This window comes from Cataglyphis hispanica, chromosome 6 (genome assembly GCF_021464435.1).
Source record: "Cataglyphis hispanica isolate Lineage 1 chromosome 6, ULB_Chis1_1.0, whole genome shotgun sequence".
Lineage (NCBI taxonomy): Eukaryota > Metazoa > Arthropoda > Insecta > Hymenoptera > Formicidae > Cataglyphis > Cataglyphis hispanica.
Window position 1 is genome coordinate 2,791,362 of NC_065959.1, and position 27,657 is coordinate 2,819,018.

A 27,657-nucleotide genomic window follows, 5' to 3' on the forward strand; every position below is an offset into this window, starting at 1 on the left:
TATATATATATATATATATATATATATATAATAAACGTGAATTTTTTCCAAAAAAAAAAAAAATACAAGTCTTAGATTTTTCTCTCTCGATTTTATAATAATACATTTTTAAATAAAACAATGAAATAGTGTCCCTTGGTTATAACAGTTTTTTTTTCTTTATTATTGTTTTATTCAAAAGTATAATAATATATTTAAAACAGTTAAGTATTTACAAAAAATCTTTCAATTGCATATCTTATGGCAAAATATATCCATGAAACATTTAATTAAGAGATTAAAGACAATGGACATATCTTGATCTAATTTTTTTCCACAGTAATGGAGCATTGCATTCGGCATTATAGTTTACCATAAAAAAATGAAGGAATCTTGGAGATCATCCTCTGACATTTGAGAAAGATTTGGATCTGTTACTATCTGTAAAAAAAAAAGGATATAAATATCTTAATGATACTATAGGGCCACATTTAATTATTAGACATTAATTAATGCATATATTCTGGTTGGATTTTTTTCTGTATGTTAGATATTTATACATATGATACATCGAAAATTACTGTTGATTTGGTTTCCTTCAAACATGAATAATTATATTCTATAACAAATAATATCATTATATTTAATCATACATTTGCTGCACACTTCTATGTTTAAAAATTATTCTTTTATATTTTTGTTATATAAATTTAGGTAATACATTATAAAATACGCACGTGTATTCTCAGAAGAATATGATTGACTTGTGGCATTATCGGAATATAAATTTGGATTTGGCCAATCTATCATTACAAAATCGTTGCAAAAAGTTGAATTTGTAGCATCAGAAGATACTATTGGAATATTTGGAAAACCAGTCTAAAAAATGATTTTTTTTATGAGAACATCTTTATCATTTGCCTTTTATTATTAATAAAAAATTACAGAAATATACTTTATGAAGAAAAATCTAATTCATGAATTCTTTGAGTAAGTACCATTTTATTCGTTGCATCCATATCTTTAACTTTAGAATCTGCCTGATTCTTCTTTTTGTTATTCTAGAACAAAATTATCTCTATAATATATTCAATGATTTTTATATCTTTTTCTTTTTTATTCATAAAATTTTATTTAAAAAAATATTTTGTTTTTATTTGCATATTATATTTATATTTATAAATACTTTCAATATGTCAATACTGAAATAATCTGTATTTTTTCTAAAAATCTAGGTTTTAGACAATTTTATATAGAACTATAGGAAATAGAAAGATATACATGTATGCATATTATTAGGGATATATTATCATTATATAAAAATAGAATATACATTTATATTTCATAAAAATGACATAATTTGTATTACATAACTAATTATACATACAGAATATACTTTTCAGATTCAACCATACTGTGTTGGATTTAATATAAATGTAAACTTATTATGTATTGTATATGTGTATAGAAGAAATATAAATGTGGCATTGCCATTAATTTTTTTTCCAAACTTTATTTTGTACCTTTGAAACACCAACTGGTTGCATTAGATTTACTTTTTTTTTTCCCATTGGATTTAATACATTATTTATCTATAACATTAAAGAATAAATAATGTAAAAATATATAAGATAATAAAGAATAAATAATATAAAACATTAAAAATAAATAATATTAAGATACATATATATATAAGAAAAATTTTTTAATAACAATAATGTTAATTATTGTATTATTAAATATTATATAGTAAATATTAATTAATATATAATGTTAAATATAAAATAATAATATATAATAATAAATAATGTTATATTTTTAATATTTTTAAACAAATATTTTCTTTTTCAGTTTTTGAATATTTTAATTATATTACAAAATCTTTTAACTAATCACTATAATTATTACCTTATTATCATTTGGCTTAAAATTAGGCTTAAAATTGGGTCCTCTGCAACATTGGGTAAAGTGATTTACATCACCACATTTTGTACATTTGGATCCCCAAGCGGGACACTTTCCTTGCGGATGTTGACAATGGCATCTCCAACATTTTCTTTTTATATCATTGTTCGATGGCTTTGGTTGGTTCGAGGGCTTTGGATATGGTATAAAGCTTATAGATTCTGTACGTGGGGGGCCCATACATACATTTTCTTTAGTGACTTCTTTCATCTTTTCCATATTGATATTGTAATCATTATAAATCGCTACCAGTTTCTGCAAATCTAAATTCTGTGTTTCAAAGAATTTTTTACGAAGTATTTTGTCTTGAGTGCCAAGAATGATCTTATCTCGTATGATACTATCTGTCATGTCATTAAAATTGCAACCTTTGGCTTTTTCCTGTAAATAAAAATTACAATATTAAACAAAATATTCAGAACAGAAAAAGTATATTGCAATTATAACATACTTTTAAGATATTTATATATTGTTCAATGGTTTCATTTTCCTTTTTGTCTTGTGTAAAAAATTGATATCGCTCAACTACTTCATTTTTTGGTGGATTAAAGAATTCTTCTAGTTTTGCAATCAATATATCCATGTCATCTTTATCTTGTGGATTATCAAAGGTCATAGTTTGTATTGCATCAATACCAATTTTACCAATGCGATTTTTCAAGAGATTTGCACGAATTTCATTGGGTTTATCAATATATCCAGTTACTTTCATGAATATGATAAAATCTTCCTTCCAACTGTGCCAATTATTGGCCATGTCATTAGATATTGTTAAAGGATCCGGAGCACGTGCATGTGCTTCCATCATGAATTGAGCTTATTAAAAAGGATAAGATAAATCTATCTTTGAAGTTATTCTTCTTAATTTTATTTTGAATTTACACTAATAATAATAATAATTTACATAATGCAAATAAACATAAATAATCCCTATTATATTATGCTAATTTTACTGTATTACTGTATTATATTATATATATATTCTCATTTATATATGAAAAAATAATAATTTATATATACGTAAAAATAAATTAAACAGACTTGTAAAAGAAATCAAACTTCAATAAATTAAACTTCAATATGCACAATATAAAATAATTATTGCAAATATTCACTAATCCGATTTTAAATAACGTGTTCGATCATGATCGATATAACACACAATTCACGACAATTATATAATTTTTATTAATACAACTTTTATGAAATTATGCAGATTTACATTATATAAAACTATAATGGATTTACCTGTTTGTTAAAAATGTACAATCTTCACAAAAGAAAATATTTTACGTCTTTTTGACGCGCAGATTTACTTAACTCTCGCTTTGTACTTAACTTGGGTGTGACGCTGCCAACTGCCAACTACAGTATATATCGCATAATGACGTAGTATATATATATATATATATATATATATATATATATATATATATATATATATATATATATATATATATACACATATTTATATTCATATGTATATATATGTATACACATTTATAGTATATAGGTATAGACTATATTCCGATATTTACTGCCAGCTGCCAGTTAAAAATCTATAGTGTACGTGATATAAACTATAGATTTTCAGACAAGTGGACACAAGAAACATTAAAATTATTTTTTCTGTTTTGAATAAAATATTCATTTCTTTATCAAAATTCTTTTAATGACATTAAATAATTTGATCGATTGATAAATTAATTTAATCGGAAAATTAAAGCTAAAAAGTTATACCTAAAGATTATCAAATATTATAAATATATCAGAGTTCAGAGAATCAAATTTTTTATTTCAATGCGCCGACGTGATGAAAAATCTCATTAATTGCGTCATTGTTGTCTTTCAAGACAATAAAATTTTTGGGTTAGAAAGATTAATAACATATTGTACATATAACGCATATTAAAAATCATGTTTATTAAAATAGAATATTATATTCTGATACTCATCTTATAAAAATGCACATATTATACAATATATATATATATATATATATATATATATATATATATATATATATATATATATATATATATATATATATATATATACATATTATTCATTCTTCCTTTTTGTAGAAAGAGCATGATACATGTATCAAATTACATCCGAGAGCAATTTATCGAATTATTTAAAGTTCAGCAGTTGGCTAATGAAAATAGGACAGATGATTCTACAGTCATTCAGGAAGATAGTGAACATATTCAAAAAACAATTTTAATAATTTTCTTCATTTTCAATATTTATAATATATATGTATAACATAAAATATGTAGAATATAGAATTGTATATTTTATAATTAAATAACTAATATATAAACAACCCAATAAACCAATGTAAACCATGTATAAAACAGAAAGATTATATATATAGTAAATGTGAATTTTATCCCTCTTGATTTCATAATATATTATTTAAAATAAAACAATGAAATCAGTATCCCCTGATTATAACATAGTTTTATTAATTTATTAGTCATATTAATGTTATATTTTAAAATGTAATAATATTGCATTTAAAACAATTAAAAGTATTCGCAAAAGTCTTAATTGTTTCTAATGCAAAATATATGTTCATATAACATTCAATTAAAATTAAAAGATTTAAGACAAGTATTTTGATCTAATTGTTTTTATAATAATAGAGTATTATATTATAGAGTATTATATTACATTGAATATTATATCGAAATATTAAATTAATGTAACTTCGGAAATTATTGTTTGTTTTTTGAGGGATCTGGACGTTTGGATCTGGATCTTTTCTTTTCTGTAAAAAAAAAGAAAAGTATATACAATAAATATTTTAATGATGATACAAGTCCATTCAATTATTAAACATTAATTAATGCATGCCTTCTTATTAAATTTTTTATGTACATTAAATATTTATATATATAGGCAGGTATGTTAAAAATTACCATTGATTTGGTTTTCTTTACATATGAATCATTATATTTTATAATAAATAATCATACTTAATCATATATTTGCTACACACTTCTATGTTCAGTAATTATTCTTTTATATTTTTGTTATATAAATATAGGTAATACATTATAAAGTACACCCGTGTTTTCTTAGAAAAACATATACCGGATTGACTGTAGCATTATAACTTACTTGTAGCAGTTGTAGCAATATTATTACTTGTAGCATTATCAGAATGCAAATTTGGTTTTGGCCCATTCACCATTACAAAATCGTTGCAGAAAGTTGAATTTGTAGCATCATAATAAGGTACTGTTGGAATATCTGGAAAACCAGTCTAAAAAATGTTTTTTTTTATAAGAACATGCTTCTTTCAAATTTTTTCAATTTCTTTTTATTTTTTACCTTTGAAACACCAATTTGTTGCATTAGATTAACTTTTGCTTCTTCCATTGGATTTAGTACATTATTTAGCTACAACATTAAAGAAATAATGTTAAGATATATAAGATAATAAACAATAATATAAAGAATATTAAAAAGTAACTAAAATATATTAAAATACATATACAATACATAAAAAAAAATCTAATAACAGTGTTATATTTTGAATATTTTCAAATAAGTATATATTTTTTTAATTCTGTTGATACTCTAATTATATTACAGAATCTTTTAACTAATCATCAATATAATTACCTTATTGTTATCATTTGGCTTAAGATTAGAATTAAAATTAGGGCCTTTGCAACATTGAGTAAAATGATTTACATCACCGCATTTTGTACACTTTGATCCCCAAGCGGGACATTTTCCTTGTGGATGTTGACAGTTACATCTCCAACATTTTTCTTTGCATCATCGTTCGGCGGCTTCGGCGGTATGGAGTTTATGGTTTCTGTGCTGTTTTTGTTAACTGTGCTTTCTTTAGTGACTGCTTTCATCTTTTCTGTATTGATATTGTAATCATTGTAAATTGTTACCAATTTTTGCAAATCTAAATTCTTTGTTTCAAAAAATTTTTTACGGAGTATTTTATCTTGAATGCCAAGAATGATTTTATCTCGTATAATACTATTTGTCATATCATTAAAATTGCAACTTTTGGCTTTTCCTATAAACAAAATTGCAATATCAAACAAAATATTCACAACAGAAAAAATATATTGCAATAACATACTTTTAAGATACTTATATATTGTTCGATGGTTTCATTTTGTTTTTTGTTTCTTGTAAAAAATTGGTATCGCTCAACCACTTCATTTTTTGGTGGATTAAAGAAATCTTCTAGTTTTGAAATCAATATATCCATGTCATCTTTATCTTGTGGATTTTCAAATGTCATAGTTTGTATTGCATCAATACCAATTTTTCCAATACGATTTTTTAAGAGATTTGCACGAATTTCATTGGGTTTATTGATATATCCAGTTACTTTCATGAATATAATAAAATCTTCCTTCCAACTGTGCCAATTACTGGCCATGTCATTAGATATTGTTAAAGGATCTGGAGCACGTGCATGTGTTTCCATCATGAATGCCAAGCTTACTAAAAAGGATAAGATAAATCTATCTTTGAAGTTATTCTTCTTAATTTTATTTTGAATTTACACTAATAATAATAATAATTTACATAATGCAAATAAACATAAATAATCCCTATTATATTATGCTAATTTTACTGTATTACTGTATTATATTATATATATATTCTCATTTATATATGAAAAAATAATAATTTATATATACGTAAAAATAAATTAAACAGACTTGTAAAAGAAATCAAACTTCAATAAATTAAACTTCAATATGCACAATATAAAATAATTATTGCAAATATTCACTAATCCGATTTTAAATAACGTGTTCGATCATGATCGATATAACACACAATTCACGACAATTATATAATTTTTATTAATACAACTTTTATGAAATTATGCAGATTTACATTATATAAAACTATAATGGATTTACCTGTTTGTTAAAAATGTACAATCTTCACAAAAGAAAATATTTTACGTCTTTTTGACGCGCAGATTTACTTAACTCTCGCTTTGTACTTAACTTGGGTGTGACGCTGCCAACTGCCAACTACAGTATATATCGCATAATGACGTAGTATATATATATATATATATATATATATATATATATATATATATATATATATATATATATATATATATACACATATTTATATTCATATGTATATATATGTATACACATTTATAGTATATAGGTATAGACTATATTCCGATATTTACTGCCAGCTGCCAGTTAAAAATCTATAGTGTACGTGATATAAACTATAGATTTTCAGACAAGTGGACACAAGAAACATTAAAATTATTTTTTCTGTTTTGAATAAAATATTCATTTCTTTATCAAAATTCTTTTAATGACATTAAATAATTTGATCGATTGATAAATTAATTTAATCGGAAAATTAAAGCTAAAAAGTTATACCTAAAGATTATCAAATATTATAAATATATCAGAGTTCAGAGAATCAAATTTTTTATTTCAATGCGCCGACGTGATGAAAAATCTCATTAATTGCGTCATTGTTGTCTTTCAAGACAATAAAATTTTTGGGTTAGAAAGATTAATAACATATTGTACATATAACGCATATTAAAAATCATGTTTATTAAAATAGAATATTATATTCTGATACTCATCTTATAAAAATGCACATATTATACAATATATATATATATATATATATATATATATATATATATATATATATATATACATATATATATATATATATATATATATATATATTTTCATTCTTCCTTTTTGTAGAAAGAGCATGATACATGTATCAAATTACATCCGAGAGCAATTTATCGAATTATTTAAAGTTCAGCAGTTGGCTAATGAAAATAGGACAGATGATTCTACAGTCATTCAGGAAGATAGTGAACATATTCAAAAAAACAATTTTTAATAATTTTCTTCATTTTCAATATTTATAATATATATGTATAACATAAAATATGTAGAATATAGAATTGTATATTTTATAATTAAATAACTAATATATAAACAACCCAATAAACCAATGTAAACCATGTATAAAACAGAAAGATTATATATATAGTAAATGTGAATTTTATCCCTCTTGATTTCATAATATATTATTTAAAATAAAACAATGAAATCAGTATCCCCTGATTATAACATAGTTTTATTAATTTATTAGTCATATTAATGTTATATTTTAAAATGTAATAATATTGCATTTAAAACAATTAAAAGTATTCGCAAAAGTCTTAATTGTTTCTAATGCAAAATATATGTTCATATAACATTCAATTAAAATTAAAAGATTTAAGACAAGTATTTTGATCTAATTGTTTTTATAATAATAGAGTATTATATTATAGAGTATTATATTACATTGAATATTATATCGAAATATTAAATTAATGTAACTTCGGAAATTATTGTTTGTTTTTGAGGGATCTGGACGTTTGGATCTGGATCTTTTCTTTTCTGTAAAAAAAGAAAAGTATATACAATAAATATTTTAATGATGATACAAGTCCATTCAATTATTAAACATTAATTAATGCATGCCTTCTTATTAAATTTTTATGTACATTAAATATTTATATATATAGGCAGGTATGTTAAAAATTACCATTGATTTGGTTTTCTTTACATATGAATCATTATATTTTATAATAAATAATCATACTTAATCATATATTTGCTACACACTTCTATGTTCAGTAATTATTCTTTTATATTTTTGTTATATAAATATAGGTAATACATTATAAAGTACACCGTGTTTTCTTAGAAAAACATATACCGGATTGACTGTAGCATTATAACTTACTTGTAGCAGTTGTAGCAATATTATTACTTGTAGCATTATCAGAATGCAAATTTGGTTTTGGCCCATTCACCATTACAAAATCGTTGCAGAAAGTTGAATTTGTAGCATCATAATAAGGTACTGTTGGAATATCTGGAAAACCAGTCTAAAAATGTATTTTTTATAAGAACATGCTTCTTTCAAATTTTTCAATTTCTTTTTATTTTTTACCTTTGAAACACCAATTTGTTGCATTAGATTAACTTTTGCTTCTTCCATTGGATTTAGTACATTATTTAGCTACAACATTAAAGAAATAATGTTAAGATATATAAGATAATAAACAATAATATAAAGAATATTAAAAGTAACTAAAATATATTAAAATACATATACAATACATAAAAAATCTAATAACAGTGTTATATTTTGAATATTTTCAAATAAGTATATATTTTTTAATTCTGTTGATACTCTAATTATATTACAGAATCTTTTAACTAATCATCAATATAATTACCTTATTGTTATCATTTGGCTTAAGATTAGAATTAAAATTAGGGCCTTTGCAACATTGAGTAAAATGATTTACATCACCGCATTTTGTACACTTTGATCCCCAAGCGGGACATTTTCCTTGTGGATGTTGACAGTTACATCTCCAACATTTTTTCTTTGCATCATCGTTCGGCGGCTTCGGCGGTATGGAGTTTATGGTTTCTGTGCTGTTTTTGTTAACTGTGCTTTCTTTAGTGACTGCTTTCATCTTTTCTGTATTGATATTGTAATCATTGTAAATTGTTACCAATTTTTGCAAATCTAAATTCTTTGTTTCAAAAAATTTTTTACGGAGTATTTTATCTTGAATGCCAAGAATGATTTTATCTCGTATAATACTATTTGTCATATCATTAAAATTGCAACTTTTGGCTTTTTCCTATAAACAAAAATTGCAATATCAAACAAAATATTCACAACAGAAAAAATATATTGCAATAACATACTTTTAAGATACTTATATATTGTTCGATGGTTTCATTTTGTTTTTTGTTTCTTGTAAAAAATTGGTATCGCTCAACCACTTCATTTTTTGGTGGATTAAAGAAATCTTCTAGTTTTGAAATCAATATATCCATGTCATCTTTATCTTGTGGATTTTCAAATGTCATAGTTTGTATTGCATCAATACCAATTTTTCCAATACGATTTTTTAAGAGATTTGCACGAATTTCATTGGGTTTATTGATATATCCAGTTACTTTCATGAATATAATAAAATCTTCCTTCCAACTGTGCCAATTACTGGCCATGTCATTAGATATTGTTAAAGGATCTGGAGCACGTGCATGTGTTTCCATCATGAATGCCAAGCTTACTAAAAAGGATAAGATAAATCAATTTTCCTTGAAAATTATTCTTTCTAATTTTTTTTTTATAATTCAATCAATACACAATGCAAATAAATATAAATAATCACTATTGTATTATGCTATTGTATTTTTACTATATATGGAATGTAAATTTTACATATTCTGGAGACTCTTAGATAGTTTTAATAATTAAACAAAATAATATTATATATAATAAACATCTTTTCAGCACAAAAGGTAAAGGACAATAATATTAAGAAGAAAGTATAAATTTTATATATCAAAATTCTAAAAGTATCTTTCAGATAATAAAAATTATAATATATGATTGTAAATGTTATCTCTTTTAACAATAAGATAAATTACTTTGATTAAAAAAATGAGATCTTGAAAACAATCAATATTTTAGCTATAGATTAATAAAATAGATAATACATATAATTCTAATGTATACATATAATTCTAATTTCAAAAATATCATTATAATAAATTTCACATTTTATATTAGCTATTTTAAATAAAAAAAACTTGTCAAAACTTAACTGTGTCATTACTAATATTAGCCATCTTAGTGTTAATATATTCTAATAATTTTATCAATATTATTATTAAAAATTTATTTATTAATAAATAAATTAACGATATTATAGTTTATATCTAAGGAACTTTATAAAAGTAGCATATGTGTGACTTCTTATATAATGTGTATATATATATAGCTGTGCAATTTATTTTTCTCATTTATATATAAAAAAATAATAATAACTTATATAAAATAAATTAAACAGACTTGTAAAAGAAATTGTTAAACATCAATATGCATAAAAATATAAAATAATTGTTGCAAATTTTATCCGCCACATCCGATTTCAAATGACGTGTTCGTGTTCGTTTATGTTCTATATAACGCAATTCATGGTATATATAACAATTATTATATATATAGAGTTTGCGTTATTAATATAATGTTTACAATGAGATTACGCTGATCTACATTATATAAAATTATAGATAATGCATTTACCTGTTTGTTAAACTCTTCACAAAATAAAAATATTTTACGCTTTTTCGACGCGCAAAGTACTTAACTCACGCTTCGTACGTAACGTAGGTGTGACGCTATTTCTTCGTCCGTCACTTCTTCCTCCACTCGCAATGACCGTGGTCTGCCAACTGCAAAATACATGTCATGTGCAAATAGTGACAGTATCATAATCACGATGATCCTCAGAAAATCCGACTTACGTATGTGTACAGCGGGTATTCCCCGAAACACACACACACACATACATCACATCACATATATATATACATATCATTTATAGATATAAAATATATTTCGATATGTTCGATATAGGATTTGCTCTTTATATTTGAACTGGCTGATTAGTTTAGAGCTTATCTTTCTACTTCTAATGTGGAGAGGAAAAGATAAACTTTGAATTATATAGCGGGGAGCACACTTTTGCATAAGCGCATAACCATAAACATAAAGAAATTGATTGGTCCACAAATGTATGCATAAGAAAATGAACCAATCAATTTCCTTATGCTTATTGTTATGCGCTTATGCAAAAGTGTGTGCTCCCCGCTTATAGTTGCAGCCAGTTCACCTATAAAAAGACAGATCCATAGCTTATGCATTCAACTACCTGTCAAATGGCCACAACCACTCATATCAGCCGGTGCCTAGGGTAATATAGAGGCAACAATCGACCAATCAGAGAGTCCTATTATGAATTTGTCGACATGGGCGATTGAATTTTACAACTCTTGATCTTTTATTAATTTTCAATGCGCAAGTTCTCAGCAGCTAGTTCTCCATCTATGTATTTTGTACGTCATGGTATATATATATATATATTCGTGTGACGCTGGCGACACGTTTGGAAGAGATCGGAACGAGATAGTCCCGTACGTGGTCGTACCCGTTCGTGGTTTTATTCGCGTGGTTTTAGAGCAACGCGAGCAACGTGATCGTCGACGTGATGACGTCAGATCTCGAAGCATAGGCCGAGAGTAACGCGAGTTTAAAGCCGAGAGCAGGGCGTGAAAATCGTGCGTTCCTACCGTCATCGGATGAGAAGTATGTGCAAATAACGGCGCGAGCGCGCGTCCTGTGTCCGTCCGTCCGTTCGTTTTTATCCGCGGGATGATTATGTACGATGCTGTTTTAACGTGATAACGTGGATACGGTGAGAATAGAGAGTAGTACCATGTTCCGCTGCATTCCGATTTTTAAAGGGTGTAACAGGCAGGTGGAATACGTTGACAAACGTCATTGCTCTCTGCCGTGCGTCCCCGACGACATCCTGCGTTACTCCAGGAGTTTGGAGGAACTTTTGCTGGACGCGAATCATATCCGCGATCTACCAAAAGTAAGTATCCTGCGGAGGAAAAAATCTCGTCCCTATCGTAAATGCGATACAATAAAGACAACATGATACAATATAATGTTTGAAAGAAATTTATTTTTTTTTTTGACATCTTTTTTTTCGTTTTATATCGTGAATTTATATCATATATTTGTACTCGGTTTCAGAATTTCTTTCGACTCCAGAGGCTACGAAAGCTTGGCCTGAGCGACAATGAGATACACCGTTTGCCGCCAGACATCCAGAATTTCGAGAATCTCGTGGAGCTGGATGTATCCAGGAACGGTGAGGAAGAAAATATTCTCGTATAAGCGAGTTTAAATCGCTAGATAGATTTATACTGACGGCTTCGTTTGCACGCGAGATAACTGTATTGGTGCGTGGACGCCGTCTAGGAATTCAAGTAATTAATCGTAATTAATTTCATTAGGAAGAATCTTGTTGATTTCTCACACCCGGCATTGTCATCCTCCCTCTCCCCGATATCGTTCTTTACTATCGTCGAGTTACTCTCGAGGATTCTGCACGATTTATTTGTACGTGCGACGAATTCAAAGGAGAAAGGCGTTGTGCGAAATAACAAAAGGGCGACGGCAAGAAGGCCAAGTTAAACGCCTTAATTAAGTACCGTTCCCGGCTGCAGCTAACTTTACGTTAGGCGAAGCGCGTCATTTTGAAAAAGAATCTCTTTCGCGACACGCTCTCGGCAAAGTTTCGAACATACGGGCTACCATTAGCTAACGAAATGCAGGCATAACGGTGCATTTTCTTTCGCTTCTGCCTCTCTGGTCGCAAGCGCGTCACCGACACCGCATCGCGCTGTCGGGCCCGAGTCGCGCCGAGCCGAGCCGAGTTAAGTCGAATCGAGCCGAGTCGTGCCGCCCCGCCTGTCACTGGCGCCTGTCATAAATATTTCCTTACCTGATCGTTTTTCCTTTCCTCGCGTCCTACCTGTTGCAACGTAGGTATCTCAATTGTCAAAAACGTGATCTTCTGCTATCTGGAAAAATATGAGATTTCTTTTTTTTTATCAATAAAGAAATCAGGCAATTATCGTGGAATTTTATTGGGACACTCGAGAAATTTTTTCAAAAATTTTTCTCGGATAATTTTGATCTTAAATTCAGGATGTCTACTCGTTGAAAAAACAAAATCTGAAGTTTTTAGGGATTTTCTTCATACTAAAAAAAAATCAGAGAATTATCATTTTGAGTATTTTTATCCTCTTTTTTCGAACATTTATTAACAATTTATTACAATTAATTAAATAGAAAATGTGTTTTCCTATTTTGTACAATGGGGCTAGCTGCGGGATATGCAGGATTGAAAGTATATTCAACGAAGTATTATAGGGAATACATGTTATGTGAACTCAACGGATTCTAAAGAAAGATTTTCATATTAGATTAGTTCTGTCGATGATTGGTTGACCGAGAAAACACAACACACTTTATTGACAGAAGCACGGTCGATCATGCAATCATGTTGTCCTTACATTACTCAAAATACACCTGAAGTTACACCAAATATTGGTATTTTTACTTTTTATTTTTGTCAAACGATGAAGCGAACGAGAGGAAAAAGAACTAAAATCGACATACGATTATAATTTTAATCCGGAGTTGAAAGTTTAAAGTGAAAAGTTCGACACACATACATTCATAGAGATCTATATTTATTAAAAACTAGATTACATCACAGTTTTGTGATAATATTGTTTCAAGCTTTTTGTCTGCGGTACAAATAGCTTTTTTAAAAACGAACGAAAATTGAAATCCGAAATATAAAAGCCTCATGCTAATGATATGTTGAAAATTACATGTAATAAAAATTATATTAAAAGAAAAAAAAAATACAAAAATGGAACAGACTTTTAGAAACCTACATGTATGTAAAAACAACGAGATATTAAAAAAGATATTGCGATATATTTTTACCTTTATCTATGTAATTAACTATTATTTATATATGTCCTAAGGTAATTAGTTAGACAGTCGAAGAAAATATGTCCTAAGGTAAATTAATTAGACAGTCGAAGAAGTCATGAGAGACAAAAAATTAGGAACCTACACATATATAGAACGAGATAATAAAAAAACACTGCGATATATTTTTATCTTTGTTTATGTAATTAATTACTATTTATATATATTTTAAGGTAATTAATTAGAGTGAAGAAAATCATGAGAATAAAAAAATTTTTTAAAAATCAATATAAATTAAATTTATGAACGATAAATGCAGCGCAAATTATGCATTTGTAACATAATAAAACATTAAATAAATATATAAATTCTCAAGCTAGGTAAACGCGCGAAAAAAAAAATAATCTTGAAATACAGGAATATAAAAAAGGTATGAAGGAATATAAAAAAGAATAATAAATAAAAAAGGTAATGTAGGAATATAAAAAAGAATTACACATCGAGATGTGTTTACGAGCGACTTTTATATATCGTAATAATATCGTAGAATCTTTTGTAATAATGCTATCCCTCGTTTTAACGAAAATTATACCGTTATATACACATATAATTATCGCAACTATTCAATATCGTATTGTTCGTAACACATTGTTTCCCTTTATAATGGCTCGCGATGCCGCGAATTGCGCGATCGCCTCACGCGGTCACATCCCGCTATCGGCTAAAGTATTTACGATCTATTATGCATTGAAATATGTGTTACGTATTTGTTTCCGTTTACAACAATGTCCTTTCGCGCATATATACTACTGACAATACTGACTCATCAGCGAGGAGGGATTGCTAGTGCTCTCGTTGAAGAAAAAAAAAAATGATCGCGCGACGAGAAACTCCATCGCCTCTCGAATCGAATGCGTAAAAGATGAATAGATTGCGTAACCGCAACAGGTTTTCTCAGATCGCGGATGAAGGCTGATTGAGATAACGACTGCCTATAGTTTATGGCGCTTCTCTCTAATTTTCCTTCGGCTTTCGTGCTGTCGGATCTTTCATAAGTTTTCATTTATAACACGAATCATTCTTTATTTTTCTTCATATCTGACTGCGATTGAATTTCAGTCTCAAGGTTCGAAGAGATACGTATACTTTTCGCGGATATTGGAATTTTACACGAGAAATGATTTATGCACGCAGAGATTTATGTCTCTCCTTTACTTATTACAGGATCGACCGGAAATTGATCGCTTTCGGAATTGCAGATTAAATGGAATTCGCGTAAATACGTACAGCTTTTTAATCAGAATCGCACACGGACTCGCTTCTCCAGTCGCGTTTTTACGTCCACTCTCTCTCGGCTCGTGCGTGCAAATACGCAATAGAGTAACGATCTCCCGTCACCTCCTCCGAGGTAAATTACAAAGGCCGAGGGTGGAACGTTTCGTGCTATTTATAATGTTTATTGCGGTTGCATCAAAAGGGGCCGCGATGCCGTGCGCGGCATCTGAAAATTGACGGTGTGTGCTTGCATGTGAAAAAAAGGATGTAATATGTACGAGTATGTATGTATGTATGCACAAAAGAGAGAGAGAGAGAGAGGCTGTCTGGCCTCTGGACCGTCGCTCATCTCCATCCAACCGTAGATTCTTTTTCGTCCACATCTATAGAATCGACCCCTCGTCGTCTCTTTTAGCGTGAATTCACCCGCCTACAAGCTCTTTTGGCGGCATTCTTTCATTTTCGATGCTGCATCTGTTTTGATAATAAAATGTCAAAAAGAACGCGCATCTTTATATTCTTGTCAATTTTCACACAATTAAAAGCACTTTAATCATGTCCACTTTAGCAAATGTGCTTTCATCGAGCCTAACGATAATTTGTGTTTCCGCTTCAAGTTATATTCGATTAAAACTACGATAATTTATGAGTACACATATAGAGTCCCGTAATTGCCGGTAAAGGTAATAATTGTACATAGAAAAAATAAAAGAAATGTAAAATAATTTTTTTTTTATACAAGACTCGAGAAAATTGATTTCGAAATTTGAAAAATTAATAACATGTTTATACTTTTTTAGAATTTAAGAATTTTTAATGTCTTGCTGTTGTATGTCTGCGAATACGTTTCGATAATGACTATTAGTATGCAAATATAAAAATGCAACATATTTCATTTACTAAAAAATTTTGAAATAATTTAAGTTACTAGGAGAAATTGTTGTGTATAAAATATTTGGATAACTTTTACTTTTTAAACAGAAAAAATATATCTTTTTATATATTATATCTTAATAGCTATACTATCGAGATAAATCCGATGTGTAACACACGATCGTTAAATCAAGTTGCCTCAAATTTAATGTGTTATTAAGTTTTAAATTTTTAACGCTAATTCTCGAAAAAAAAAAAGTTTTGTATGAAAACAATTTTTTTTCTACATTTTTTTTTACTAATTTTTTCATGTAGAATCATTATCTTTCTGGTTGTATCAGCAGCTATGGAACAGACACCCACCTGTACATATACACCTAAATCTTCCCCACATCCAGAGCCTAATTTTACGATGACACATTCGTGACGTTCAAGTTCTTACCGAAACGTCATTCTCCCGCAGCGTACGTTTGCGTGACAAAAAAAGTCAACGACTGAGAGAAGCGAATTTTTTTTCTAGCGGAATCACGCTTTGTTGTAATTTCCTCTCGTCAGTGTCGCGATGTATTTGACGCAGGAGCCGTTCTACTCGGATGTCCGTGAAGCGAGACACGTGGAGTAGCCTTCACAATTTTTTTTTTTCCAGCGATATATTAAATATCATTGACAGAGATATCGGAAAAAAAGAGCACGTCGTCGAGTTAGTTATATGGGCGTGTTTCGAGGATATCCCGAAGCTATACTGCTCTTTATTTTTTCACCCGCACACTTTTTTCAATGAAAATATAATTTCAGATTGTTGTTCTCATATAATGATTAATTAACATAATGATTAACATGTATGACACGCGATTGCGTTCCGATATATTTAAACGATTTTACTTGAACTCCATCGAAAAAAAGTTACAGTTATAATTGATGATTATCGAATAACGTTTACCTTGTATTTTATAGATATACCGGACATTCCTGAGAACATCAAGAATTTACAGGCGCTACAGGTGGCGGACTTCAGCAGTAATCCTATTCCAAGGTTAGTCAATTATTCTTATCTTCCTTCTATACGTTTTATATCCAAATAACGCATATAGTTTATAGAAAAGATTTGGCGTTATCTCTTTTGTCTCTCCTTTCTTTCTCTTTTTTTTTTTTTTTTTTTCCTTTCACAATTCTTTGTTGTGTATTCTCATTGATTGAGAAGCTAGATTTTAAGCAATATATATTCTCATCTATTATATTTTTCAGGCTTCCAGCGGGATTCGTACAGCTAAGGAATTTAACTGTACTTGGACTTAATGATATGTCCCTTACAAACTTGCCACCTGATTTTGGAAGGTAATATCGCAGTAAACCTCAAAGCTACAGTATTCAGGTATTGTTACATAACATTTATTCTTTATTTCGTAAATTATTGGAAGTATATATTTTACTTGTAGTTTGGAGGCATTGCAGTCGCTGGAATTAAGGGAGAATTTGCTCAAATCCTTGCCTGAATCGCTCTCACAGCTCTTCAAACTCGAGCGGTTGGATCTCGGTGATAATGAGATCGAAGAATTGGTGAGTTTGACGATCTTATCGGGAAATCACCAGTAACGCAAACGAAGACAAAAAAATCTTGTTTTTTTGAGTGTAAAATTATGTATTATATTTTATTATTATATTTTTATACAGGCATTTCTACTTTTACTATTTTTATAATAATAATAATAATGAGTCTTTTAATAAAGTTTTAGTCCTGTGGATAAAAATTTTATCCTTGAGATTATAAATTTTACTTTAACATTTATAAACTTAAAGCTTTATAAGTTTTTGCATATTATCTATATTTATTGTTCTTTCGGTTATCTGATATTTTTATATCGATTAATGAAACTTTCTACAGCTTTAGATATAATTCTCAGTCATAAACTAATTATAGGAACAAGCAATTTTATTATTTTTTTTCTAGCCTGCGCATATAGGAAAATTACCAGCGCTACAAGAATTATGGCTAGATCATAATCAATTGCAACACTTGCCGCCTGAAATAGGCGAACTGAAAACGCTTGCCTGTTTAGACGTTTCGGAAAATCGTTTAGAGGATCTTCCCGATGAAATCGGCGGTCTCGAATCGTTAACCGACTTGCATTTATCACAGAATGTTATCGAGAAATTACCCGACGGACTTGGTGAACTGAAGAAATTAACTATTCTCAAAGTAGATCAAAATAGACTCTCTACATTAAATTCAAATATAGGAAGGTGAAAATCTAAATCTTTATATTAATCTTTATATTAATTTATTAGAAATGAGGATGAATTACTGATTAAATATGAAAAGTTTACTTACTTTATTTACGTTTTAGGTGCGAGAATTTGCAGGAATTAATTCTTACAGAGAATTTTCTCTTAGAATTACCGGTATCGATAGGCAAACTTCACAATTTAAATAATTTAAATGTCGATAGAAATAGCCTGCAATTTCTACCAATAGAAATTGGTAAGATAGTATAATATAAAAGATGTTTTTCTTTATTATACAGTGTTAAATACATACCAAATCAAATTGCAAGAAAACGATACATACTGGATAATTGCAATTTCTTTATTCTTTTTTCCATTTTCCAGGAAACTTGAAAAAGTTGGGTGTATTGTCTTTAAGAGACAATAAATTACAATATCTTCCGACTGAAGTGGGACAGTGCAATGCTCTTCATGTTCTAGATGTATCTGGCAACAGGTATACAGCTTATATGCAATAACCTCAGCATTATTAAATGTAAAAAAAGATGATAACAAAAGATTTTGATATCTTATGAAGATTACTTTATTCAATAAGTAACTATGCATATATTTTTGTTACACAGATTACATTATCTACCATATTCTTTGATCAATCTGAATCTAAAAGCAGTATGGTTAAGCGAAAATCAGGCGCAACCAATGTTAACGTTTCAAACAGACATTGACGAGGAAACGGGTCAAGAAGTATTAACATGCTTTCTTTTGCCACAATTGGAATTCCATCCTGATGGTTAGTAATTAAAATTAATCACTTTATTTTGCTTATTATTTATTTGTATATATTTTTAAAACTATTTTATCAAATCTAATCATCTAATCATATTTCAAATTTTAATTTTGTTACATATATGATGACAGATCTACTTTAGCTAGAAAATGTTACAAAATTTGAATGATTATAAAGTACGCTAATTGACATAAGATAATGCAAAATAAATGTTTTTTTTTCAAAACTTTACTTGGAAATTTAGCATAAATTAGTAGTTTTTAGATTTATATAACTAAGAGTCTTCAAATTAAATTGAAAAGAATTCTATTAATCATTGATAAGATTATATAATTTGATTATTCTGATTTTTCTATATTTATTATTATGCACAACTGACAATCTCATTCTTTTAGATTCAGGTAGACTGGGAATGTTGGTTGGTATAAGAAATGTTCAAGGTGGTGAGATGCGTGAGTTGACAAGCAGCGATGATGAAGGCTGGCAAGAAAGAGAAGCATCAAGAACACATTCAGTGAAATTTACTGATGAACCACCAGAAGCTGATAAAGAGGTATATGTTTATCTCTTTTTCCTTCCTTTTTATATGTTACTTTGCAATACTTTATTTCATCTCTTTCTTTTTTATTTATCTCTACAAATAGACTCCATTTGTACGTCAAAATACACCACATCCAAAAGAATTGAAAGCTAAAGCACACAAGTTATTCAGCAAAGGAAAAAGTGAAAGTCGATCAGAATCTACAGATGAACAGGTATATTTCATCATTAGCTTGTTTTTTTAGCAAGCTATTTTCTTGGTTTAATAGACACCAAGAAGAATTTAATTTCTTGATTTTGATAATATTCTTAATGGATTTTTTGTTTTGCATTATCTTGTAAAATAATTAGTTTAAATTTTTTGTTAGGATGTTTCTCAAACATTTGGATTAGATAAAACTGAATCAGAGACACTGGTCAATACTGCAGATGTGCCACAAAGTGTTTCTGAGCAAGAAGAGCACATAGAATGTAATACTGTACAAAATAATCATAAATCACCAACATCTGGCATTGAATCAGATAGCACGGATATTCAAATTAATAAAGAAATAGATGATCTTCCTGTTCAGTATGCTACAGAAACTCACTCAGTAAGTAAAATTCAGAGACATATTTTTAGTCTAATAATGATTACATAAATAATCATTACAATTACAATCATATCAGTTACAATTGTCTTTTGTCTTAATGTGCTGATTTTATATATAAAAATGATTATTTATTAAGTATAATATAATATCTCCATAAGTTTATATATATTCCCAAGGATTTCTCTATCTTTTATTATTTTAAATTATTTTAATAATTTAAAATAATTATTTAAATAAATTTAAAATATTTATTTTCGCAGAACGCAAAAGCTGAAAATTCCATTCCAGAATCAAAAGAAAGGGAGGAGTGCGAAGAGGAATCTGAAAATGAAGATGTGCAAAGACATGTCGAATTTAGTATTGCAGAAGATGCAAATAATGAAGATATTTGTGATTCAAATAAGCCCAATAAACTTCAACGTAGAGATACTCCGCATCATTTGAAAAATAAACGCATTCATACAGCAATTGACAAGGACAAAGTTGCTTCTATTATAGCGCAGGTTAATATTTTATGTATTTTTTGCTGTATAAAAAATTTCACATTTATTTGCAACATAAAAATATTTAATACTAACAAATAATTTATAAAAGATATGCAATATTTATATTTGCTGATATATCTAATCAATTATATTTCATGCATTTTGCATTTATAGGCACTTTTGAAAAAATCCGACGACACTTCTACATCTTTACCTTCACAAGTAGAATCTACAGAAACGTTCGATGCCCATAATCAAGGTAAATTTAAGAATTAAATATAATTATTGAAATATAATTATTATTATGCTAAAGTTTAATTATTTACAATTTTATTTATACTTTTGATTAAAATTGAAGTATAATAAAAATTTAATTATTTATATTTAATTATTTACATTTATGAGTATGGGTATTGAATAAGTTGAGCTTATATATTATAAATAACATCTGTTTATTCAGTTTTTATCATTATTACATCTGTTATCTTATAATAATATATTTACTTTTTTGAAGTAAGTTTTTATCATATGTATCGATAAAATTTTCATTGAAAAGTGATGATAAAGAATTTAAAAAATTTGTTATGCATGACTCATGAATTTATCGCGTAAAAAAGAAGGGGAAACATGATAAGATATATTTTGTACTCAACTTACCTACCATCTTATCTCGAATCTAGTTATCAATATGTTTCTCAGTGGGTAGGAAGTATTAAGGACAATTATAATAGAGAATATTTGCGCGAGAGTATACATATAAAATAATATCTTTTACATAAATAAAATAAAGATAAATTGTTTAATATAATGCCTAGAAGAAAATACAAATGTTATATTAAAAACAAAAGAATTAAAAGAGGTAAACATTGACATATGACAGATAAATATAATTATTAACTGTATTGACAACACATGATCAAATAATTAAAAATGTTATTTTAGATGCAACATCTGATGTTGAACCAGCATTGGAGATACGGGAAGAGCAATATGAGATTCATATAGAAAGAACGACTGGCGGATTAGGTTTGTCAATAGCTGGCGGTATCGGATCGACGCCTTTTAAAGGCGACGACGAAGGCATTTTTATTTCAAGAGTTACTGAAGGTAAATATTTATTTATGAATAAATAATTTTATCAAAAACAGTGAAATCTGTTTGCATAACAAGTTCTTATTATTGTTTATTTATGTCTGTATTTAACATGATTTTGCGATCTATTTATATCTTGATTCACAATTATATACATATTTAATATTCTTTTTTTTTATAGTTATAAAAAAACTTTGTTGCATTATTACATATGTAAACATATATAAACATTTTTTATTAAAGCTTAGAGATTAACTTATTTTATACAGAGCATTCATTCTTTTTTTACATAAAATAACAATTTATTTTATTCATTTTTAGGTGGACCTGCGGATTTGGCTGGTTTGAGAGTAGGTGACAAAGTAATATCTGTAAATGGAGTATCAGTAGTGAATGTAGACCATTATGATGCTGTAGAAGTATTAAAAGCATGTGGACGTGTTCTTATATTGAATATCATAAGGGAAGTTACAAGGATAATTCCGCCATATGAACAGGTATTAAATAATTATATTGTCATCTAATTAGCAATGTCGCATTAATATTTGGTTGATATAAATTGTTATTTTAAATATAAGCGCATTAATATAATTGTGATGATAGAGCTTAGTTATTATTCTTCTCTAGGCACCGACGAGAAAAGATTCCGTATGCTCTAGTTTAAGCACAAGTAGAGCACCAAGTGCGACATCTTATGTCTCATCCACAGCATTGTCGCATACTTTAGAAAATGGCGACGCATCCGTGACTCATGAAACTGCGAAGGTAACACGTTCGTGTCTAAATATTTTTGATAGTGAGAATTTGTCGACGATAATATGTATGATTAATGAATTTGAATTTAATATATCATAGTCGAAAAGGATTCCCGAGCCTATATCTTCTCTGAAAACAAGCAGTGAACCTATGGTGTCTGTTCTTTTTCACACAACATTAATACGAGACCAAAATGGGCTTGGATTTAGTATTGCTGGCGGAGAAGGTTCACCACCATTTAAAGATAATAGTGATGTAAATATTATTATAATAAAATTTTTTATCATTTCTTAATATCGTTTTAATTAGCATTGAAATTAATTATTGTATCACTTATTTAATCAATTATTTAATCACTTCTAGGCAATATTTATTTCAAGAATAACGGACGGCGGAGTTGCCCAAAAAGATGGTAAATTATTAGTCGGGGACAAAGTAATATCTGTAAGTATGTTTTCATCGAGTATATAAACTTATCACTAGATGATAAAACATATATCTTAATGGAAATTGTCATTTTCGTAAACATTGCAGATTAATGGGGTAGATATGAGAGGAGCTAAACATGAACAAGCAGTGGCTTTACTTACTGGTTTGGAAAGGTTTGTTCGATTAGTCGTCGAACGGGAAATACCGCTTTCTCAAGCAAACCCCGCTACCGTCGTAACTCCATCGGAAAAATCGCCGCGTGTGATAGGTGCACCGAAACCTTACACAGGCTTGTACAATGCCAACAGTTATATGGCAAATAGACCCGGATACGGCGGATACCGCCGCTCCATGGACGCCGATAAGGCACTGTCGCCGAGTCCCACTTCGAAAACGCCACCGCCAACATTACCTGCGAAGGTCGACGATGTCAATGAAACGCCTAAAATGAACGGCGTAAGCGAATCGGAAAAAAACGTTTCACCAACGGCTCTCAGCCCGACGATTAATCAAGCATCATATCCGCAGCCGGCTCCGAGGCATAGCATCTCGATGACGTCACCTATGAATAATACCGGTTCCGCAACTACGACCTCTCATGACCCTAGACCGGATGAAACTGCGCAAGAGGACATACAGGTACCGAAGCCTATCACCAGCGAAGAATTTCAAGCTATGATCCCTGCTCATTTCCTTCGACCTCCAACATCCTCGCCTTCACCAGATTCCCATCAGGGCCCCATTGTGACAGTGACGATAAAGCAGCCCGATACATTGCCTGGGGATGTTAGCTTCCCTCCAGCTCCTACTACACTCGGTAAAGTTACTGAGACCATCACAAAGAGTACACTCACCGAGACCGTCGTAACTAGAGTGACTGACAACCAGTTGATGCAACCGCTTATTATCGAGGTATGTGCATGCTTAGTTAAATCAAATGGATTGCACTTGTAGTGTAGCTATCAACCTAATCTCACATTCGTGTAGAAGCTCAACATCTTTATCTTTTTTATCTTGCTACTTTATACATGTATTGTGCGCATCTATGCTGTTTTATTAATTTGCTTTAAATTTATTTTATATTTTATTTTTTAATCTGAGCATATATTTTACTTTTATTTTTACTCTACACTTTTTGTTTGTATTTTGATATATGCGAATATTAAAGCAATTGTCTTACAAATAATTACTACGAAATATTTAGAACTATATAGGCAATTTAAAACTAAGCATGTTTATTTGAACCTAACGATGAAAGATATTCATTTTATATATGAATCTGTAAAAATAGTCTTTTTGTAAAGAATATATTTACGCATATATCTATATACCATGTGCTTTACGGAATCCAGCCATAATAATGCGAGATTGGCGGCTGGAATGTCGAAAGCTGTGAAAAATTTTAAAATCTTTGAACATCCGCGTTAATCTACGAGAAATTAAGCTTATATTAAAATGAATGACGAACACAGTTTGAGCAACCGTTAATTGCGTATCTATTCCAAAATTATCTATCGCTCATTGAAATTCTGAATTTTCGAAATATCAGTTAATCCGTGATAATTATTTAAAGAACCATTGACTTATATTAACTAAAAAAGTTAAAGATTACCTAAAAAAAAATTGTTTATATACGCGCACGCGGATTCAAGAATAGATGTAATGATAAAATGATTAATAATTAATGATTAATAAATAATTTTTTTTACATTTGTTAAACAATATTTTAATTTTTAACATAAAGCTTATTTCCATGCTATGATGATAATTATGATTTTAAAATTCTAAAAGTAAAATAAAATCAGAATATTAAAATAGAAGGTTAAAAAAAATTTTAAAACATGTATATAAATCTTGTAAAATTAATTATGAATTAATTATGATTTTGTCAAAGCAATAATCAATTTTATAATCAATTTTAAAAAAATATTTATATATATGTTTTTGAATCTTCTTGAACCTTCTTTTTTCAATATTTTGAGTTATTGCTTTTAAAAAAAGTGTAAAAAAGTGTAAGAAATTAAAGAAAAGATTGGACGCTAATTTTCATTGCTTTTACATCATCATCCTGTCTTGCAGTCTTGTTCAATTCTCATAAATATAGCTTTTTTTTATATAAAATTAAATACATAATTGCGATATAATTAAGCAGATATTCACGCAAAAGTGTGATCTAAAAGAATGATTATGGAGAAATTGTTGTATCAGAATATAAATTATAGATTGTGCATTATTTTGCCAATTTTTTAGCTAATTTTCTTAAACGTACACGTGATGCTTTGCTCAATTATATTTCTCTTATGTTCAATTTTATATATATTTTTCGTAAAATTATTTTTAAAAAATATGTTGATGGTGATCTTAGAATCAATTTTGGTAACTAACGATGGACTATAATAAACAGAGAATTTACTTTATCCTCTGGCATGGAAATAGGTAAGTAGTGTAGATTTGTTTTTTTTTCCCATATCAACAATCTTAATAAAATGGGATAAGTAGAGAAGTACATCTTTGTCACAGTTTTATTTCCATAAATCTATATTAAAATCCATAGCTTGGAACATCTTTCTCACATTATAAACTACATAAACTTTAAGCTTTTATTTTAATTCGACATTTTGTAAAATTAAAATTTTTATATCTTAATATATGGCTAATTTAATAATCACATTGTTTTTTTTTAGGATGTTATTCTTGTAAAAGAAGGTTCGCTGGGCTTCAGCATCATAGGGGGAACCGATCATTCGTGTACGCCGTTTGGTGCAAAAGAACCAGGAATTTTTATATCTCATGTAAGTTTCTTATTTTTATGTCTTTTTTTAAATATATTTATCTGATTATTTTTACATTATATAATATATTATACATATATATTTTATATATAGATTTATTTATTATATATAAATTTTATATACATGTAATTTTTTTGTATTTATCTATTTTTATGTAAATATATTAGGTTGTTCCTGGTGGCATAGCAGCCAAATCAGGTAAACTAAGAATGGGCGATAGGATATTAAAAGTGAATGGTACAGATGTAACAAAAGCCACACATCAAGAAGCAGTAATGGAACTTTTAAGACCAGGGGACCAAATTGTGCTCACCATCCAACATGACCCCCTTCCGGAAAATTATCAGGTAAATTATCAGTAGATGCACTTTGCAATAGGCGCACACAATACGCGGCATTATTTTTTTAAATAGCTGTTTAGATTAGCGATGCTTATAGAGCTGTATAAGTAAATCTACAGATTAAGTATAACTTTACACATCAATTTTATATCACAAAATTATATTGTGCGTTCTCTTCCTGTCACTTTTGACAAATAGACTGAATGCAACACGTGATTAGTGAAATGCGTGTGACTTCTTACAATTTCTAAATCATTAATCACAATAATTTTGTAAATTAGATGCACTTTTAAGAGATTGTTTCTTAAAAAAAGAATACTTTGTTTATATCTTTTTATGTTACAATTAGAATTAAACAGGCACTCTATTTAATAAGTGAATAACTTTTTGAAAACTTCTTTTTTTCACATTTTATTAACACTGAAAGAATGCTTGTTAGTTGCAAACAACAACATTCGCGGTGCTTTATTTCCTCACTTAATGCAACTTTTTCTTATAATTTGCCCCACAAGCTGGTCGAAATAGAGTACATCTCTGTGACAGTAAGTACTCGATGCGTTTGACCTAAATAACTTTATATCCTCATTTATATGCTTGTCTCACACGAAAAGGCTGCAAATTTCACTACTATGAATGACTCGCTTTTGCTTATGCTATTATTTATACAGAAACTTTTTATTTTATTCAAGTGCTTTTTTTGTGCTTTGCATCATGTAATTATACTTAACATATATTATCAAAAAATGAATTAAAATATGATGATTTTTACTCTACAAACATTTAATCAACTTGTTCTTGCAATTTTTCAAATGTCAATATTTGAGTCATCTTATTCTTTAATTTAATTTTTTTAAATTTTTAATATTCTCTCTACAACACAAATTTTTCTACATCTCATCCATTAAATTTAAATTTACAAATATCATTAAAGTGCATAAATAAATATTAATGATTATAATTGAACAATTTATCATATCAATAATACATTTAAAATAATAATTATTTATAATTAAATAAAATTAAAATGATTTATATAGTTTTGTAACATTTATCTTTATATTTTATACAATAATTTGAAATAAA

General features: G+C 28.3%; 3 protein-coding genes across 17 annotated transcripts in view; 1 reads left to right on the forward strand and 2 right to left on the reverse strand.

The window, feature by feature from the left end:
- Window positions 1–87: 87 nt before the first annotated feature.
- LOC126850444 (uncharacterized) lies at window positions 88–6,998 on the reverse strand. 3 transcript variants are annotated; one of them, XM_050593462.1, is made up of 8 exons: window positions 6,861–6,992; window positions 6,410–6,432; window positions 2,396–2,743; window positions 1,888–2,325; window positions 1,503–1,571; window positions 978–1,040; window positions 717–858; window positions 88–416 (listed from the first exon to the last, which is right to left on the reverse strand). In XM_050593462.1, exons 2-8 carry the CDS (start codon window positions 6,416–6,418, stop codon window positions 349–351), a joined length of 1,137 nt encoding a protein of 378 aa, XP_050449419.1. In that variant the 5' UTR covers window positions 6,419–6,432; window positions 6,861–6,992; the 3' UTR covers window positions 88–348. The 3 variants fall into 3 exon arrangements, with proteins under 3 accessions (XP_050449419.1, XP_050449417.1, XP_050449418.1); XM_050593460.1 differs by lacking the exon at window positions 6,410–6,432 and having other exon boundaries at window positions 92–416; window positions 2,396–2,760; window positions 6,861–6,998; XM_050593461.1 differs by lacking the exons at window positions 6,410–6,432; window positions 6,861–6,992 and adding an exon at window positions 3,193–3,330 and having other exon boundaries at window positions 92–416; window positions 2,396–2,760.
- Window positions 4,567–15,751, reverse strand: LOC126850445 (uncharacterized). Of its 7 annotated transcripts, none has more exons than XM_050593467.1 (8): window positions 15,676–15,749; window positions 13,385–13,463; window positions 11,113–11,261; window positions 9,723–10,093; window positions 9,239–9,655; window positions 8,950–9,018; window positions 8,740–8,884; window positions 4,567–4,720 (listed from the first exon to the last, which is right to left on the reverse strand). In XM_050593467.1, exons 4-8 carry the CDS (start codon window positions 10,077–10,079, stop codon window positions 4,668–4,670), a joined length of 1,041 nt encoding a protein of 346 aa, XP_050449424.1. In that variant the 5' UTR covers window positions 10,080–10,093; window positions 11,113–11,261; window positions 13,385–13,463; window positions 15,676–15,749; the 3' UTR covers window positions 4,567–4,667. The 7 variants fall into 7 exon arrangements, with proteins under 7 accessions (XP_050449424.1, XP_050449421.1, XP_050449423.1 ...); XM_050593464.1 differs by lacking the exons at window positions 8,740–8,884; window positions 8,950–9,018 and adding exons at window positions 5,074–5,218; window positions 5,287–5,355 and having other exon boundaries at window positions 15,676–15,748; XM_050593466.1 differs by lacking the exon at window positions 8,740–8,884 and adding an exon at window positions 5,074–5,218 and having other exon boundaries at window positions 15,676–15,748.
- Window positions 11,983–27,657, forward strand: part of LOC126850438 (protein lap4) — a 28,380-nt gene continuing 12,705 nt past the window's right edge. For 5 of the 7 annotated variants that reach the window (XR_007687545.1, XM_050593441.1, XM_050593440.1 and 2 more), the window contains exons 1-22: window positions 11,983–12,466; window positions 12,631–12,748; window positions 17,491–17,569; window positions 17,782–17,871; window positions 17,973–18,093; window positions 18,485–18,777; window positions 18,882–19,015; window positions 19,144–19,255; window positions 19,383–19,549; window positions 19,942–20,099; window positions 20,191–20,301; window positions 20,455–20,679; window positions 20,940–21,182; window positions 21,339–21,423; window positions 22,107–22,271; window positions 22,578–22,753; window positions 22,884–23,021; window positions 23,112–23,267; window positions 23,376–23,456; window positions 23,547–24,353; window positions 26,126–26,233; window positions 26,401–26,580. Coding sequence is in view for 6 of the 7 variants with exons in the window: in XM_050593441.1 (XP_050449398.1) it covers window positions 12,305–12,466; window positions 12,631–12,748; window positions 17,491–17,569; window positions 17,782–17,871; window positions 17,973–18,093; window positions 18,485–18,777; window positions 18,882–19,015; window positions 19,144–19,255; window positions 19,383–19,549; window positions 19,942–20,099; window positions 20,191–20,301; window positions 20,455–20,679; window positions 20,940–21,182; window positions 21,339–21,423; window positions 22,107–22,271; window positions 22,578–22,753; window positions 22,884–23,021; window positions 23,112–23,267; window positions 23,376–23,456; window positions 23,547–24,353; window positions 26,126–26,233; window positions 26,401–26,580 (3,909 nt within the window). In the remaining variant the exon portion in view is untranslated. Of the gene's footprint in view, window positions 12,467–12,630; window positions 12,749–17,489; window positions 17,570–17,781; window positions 17,909–17,972; window positions 18,094–18,484; window positions 18,778–18,881; window positions 19,016–19,143; window positions 19,256–19,382; window positions 19,550–19,941; window positions 20,100–20,190; window positions 20,302–20,454; window positions 20,680–20,939; window positions 21,183–21,338; window positions 21,424–22,106; window positions 22,272–22,577; window positions 22,754–22,883; window positions 23,022–23,111; window positions 23,268–23,375; window positions 23,457–23,546; window positions 24,354–26,125; window positions 26,234–26,400; window positions 26,581–27,657 lie in introns of those variants that run through there. The other 2 variants (XM_050593443.1, XM_050593444.1) reach the window with 2 other exon arrangements.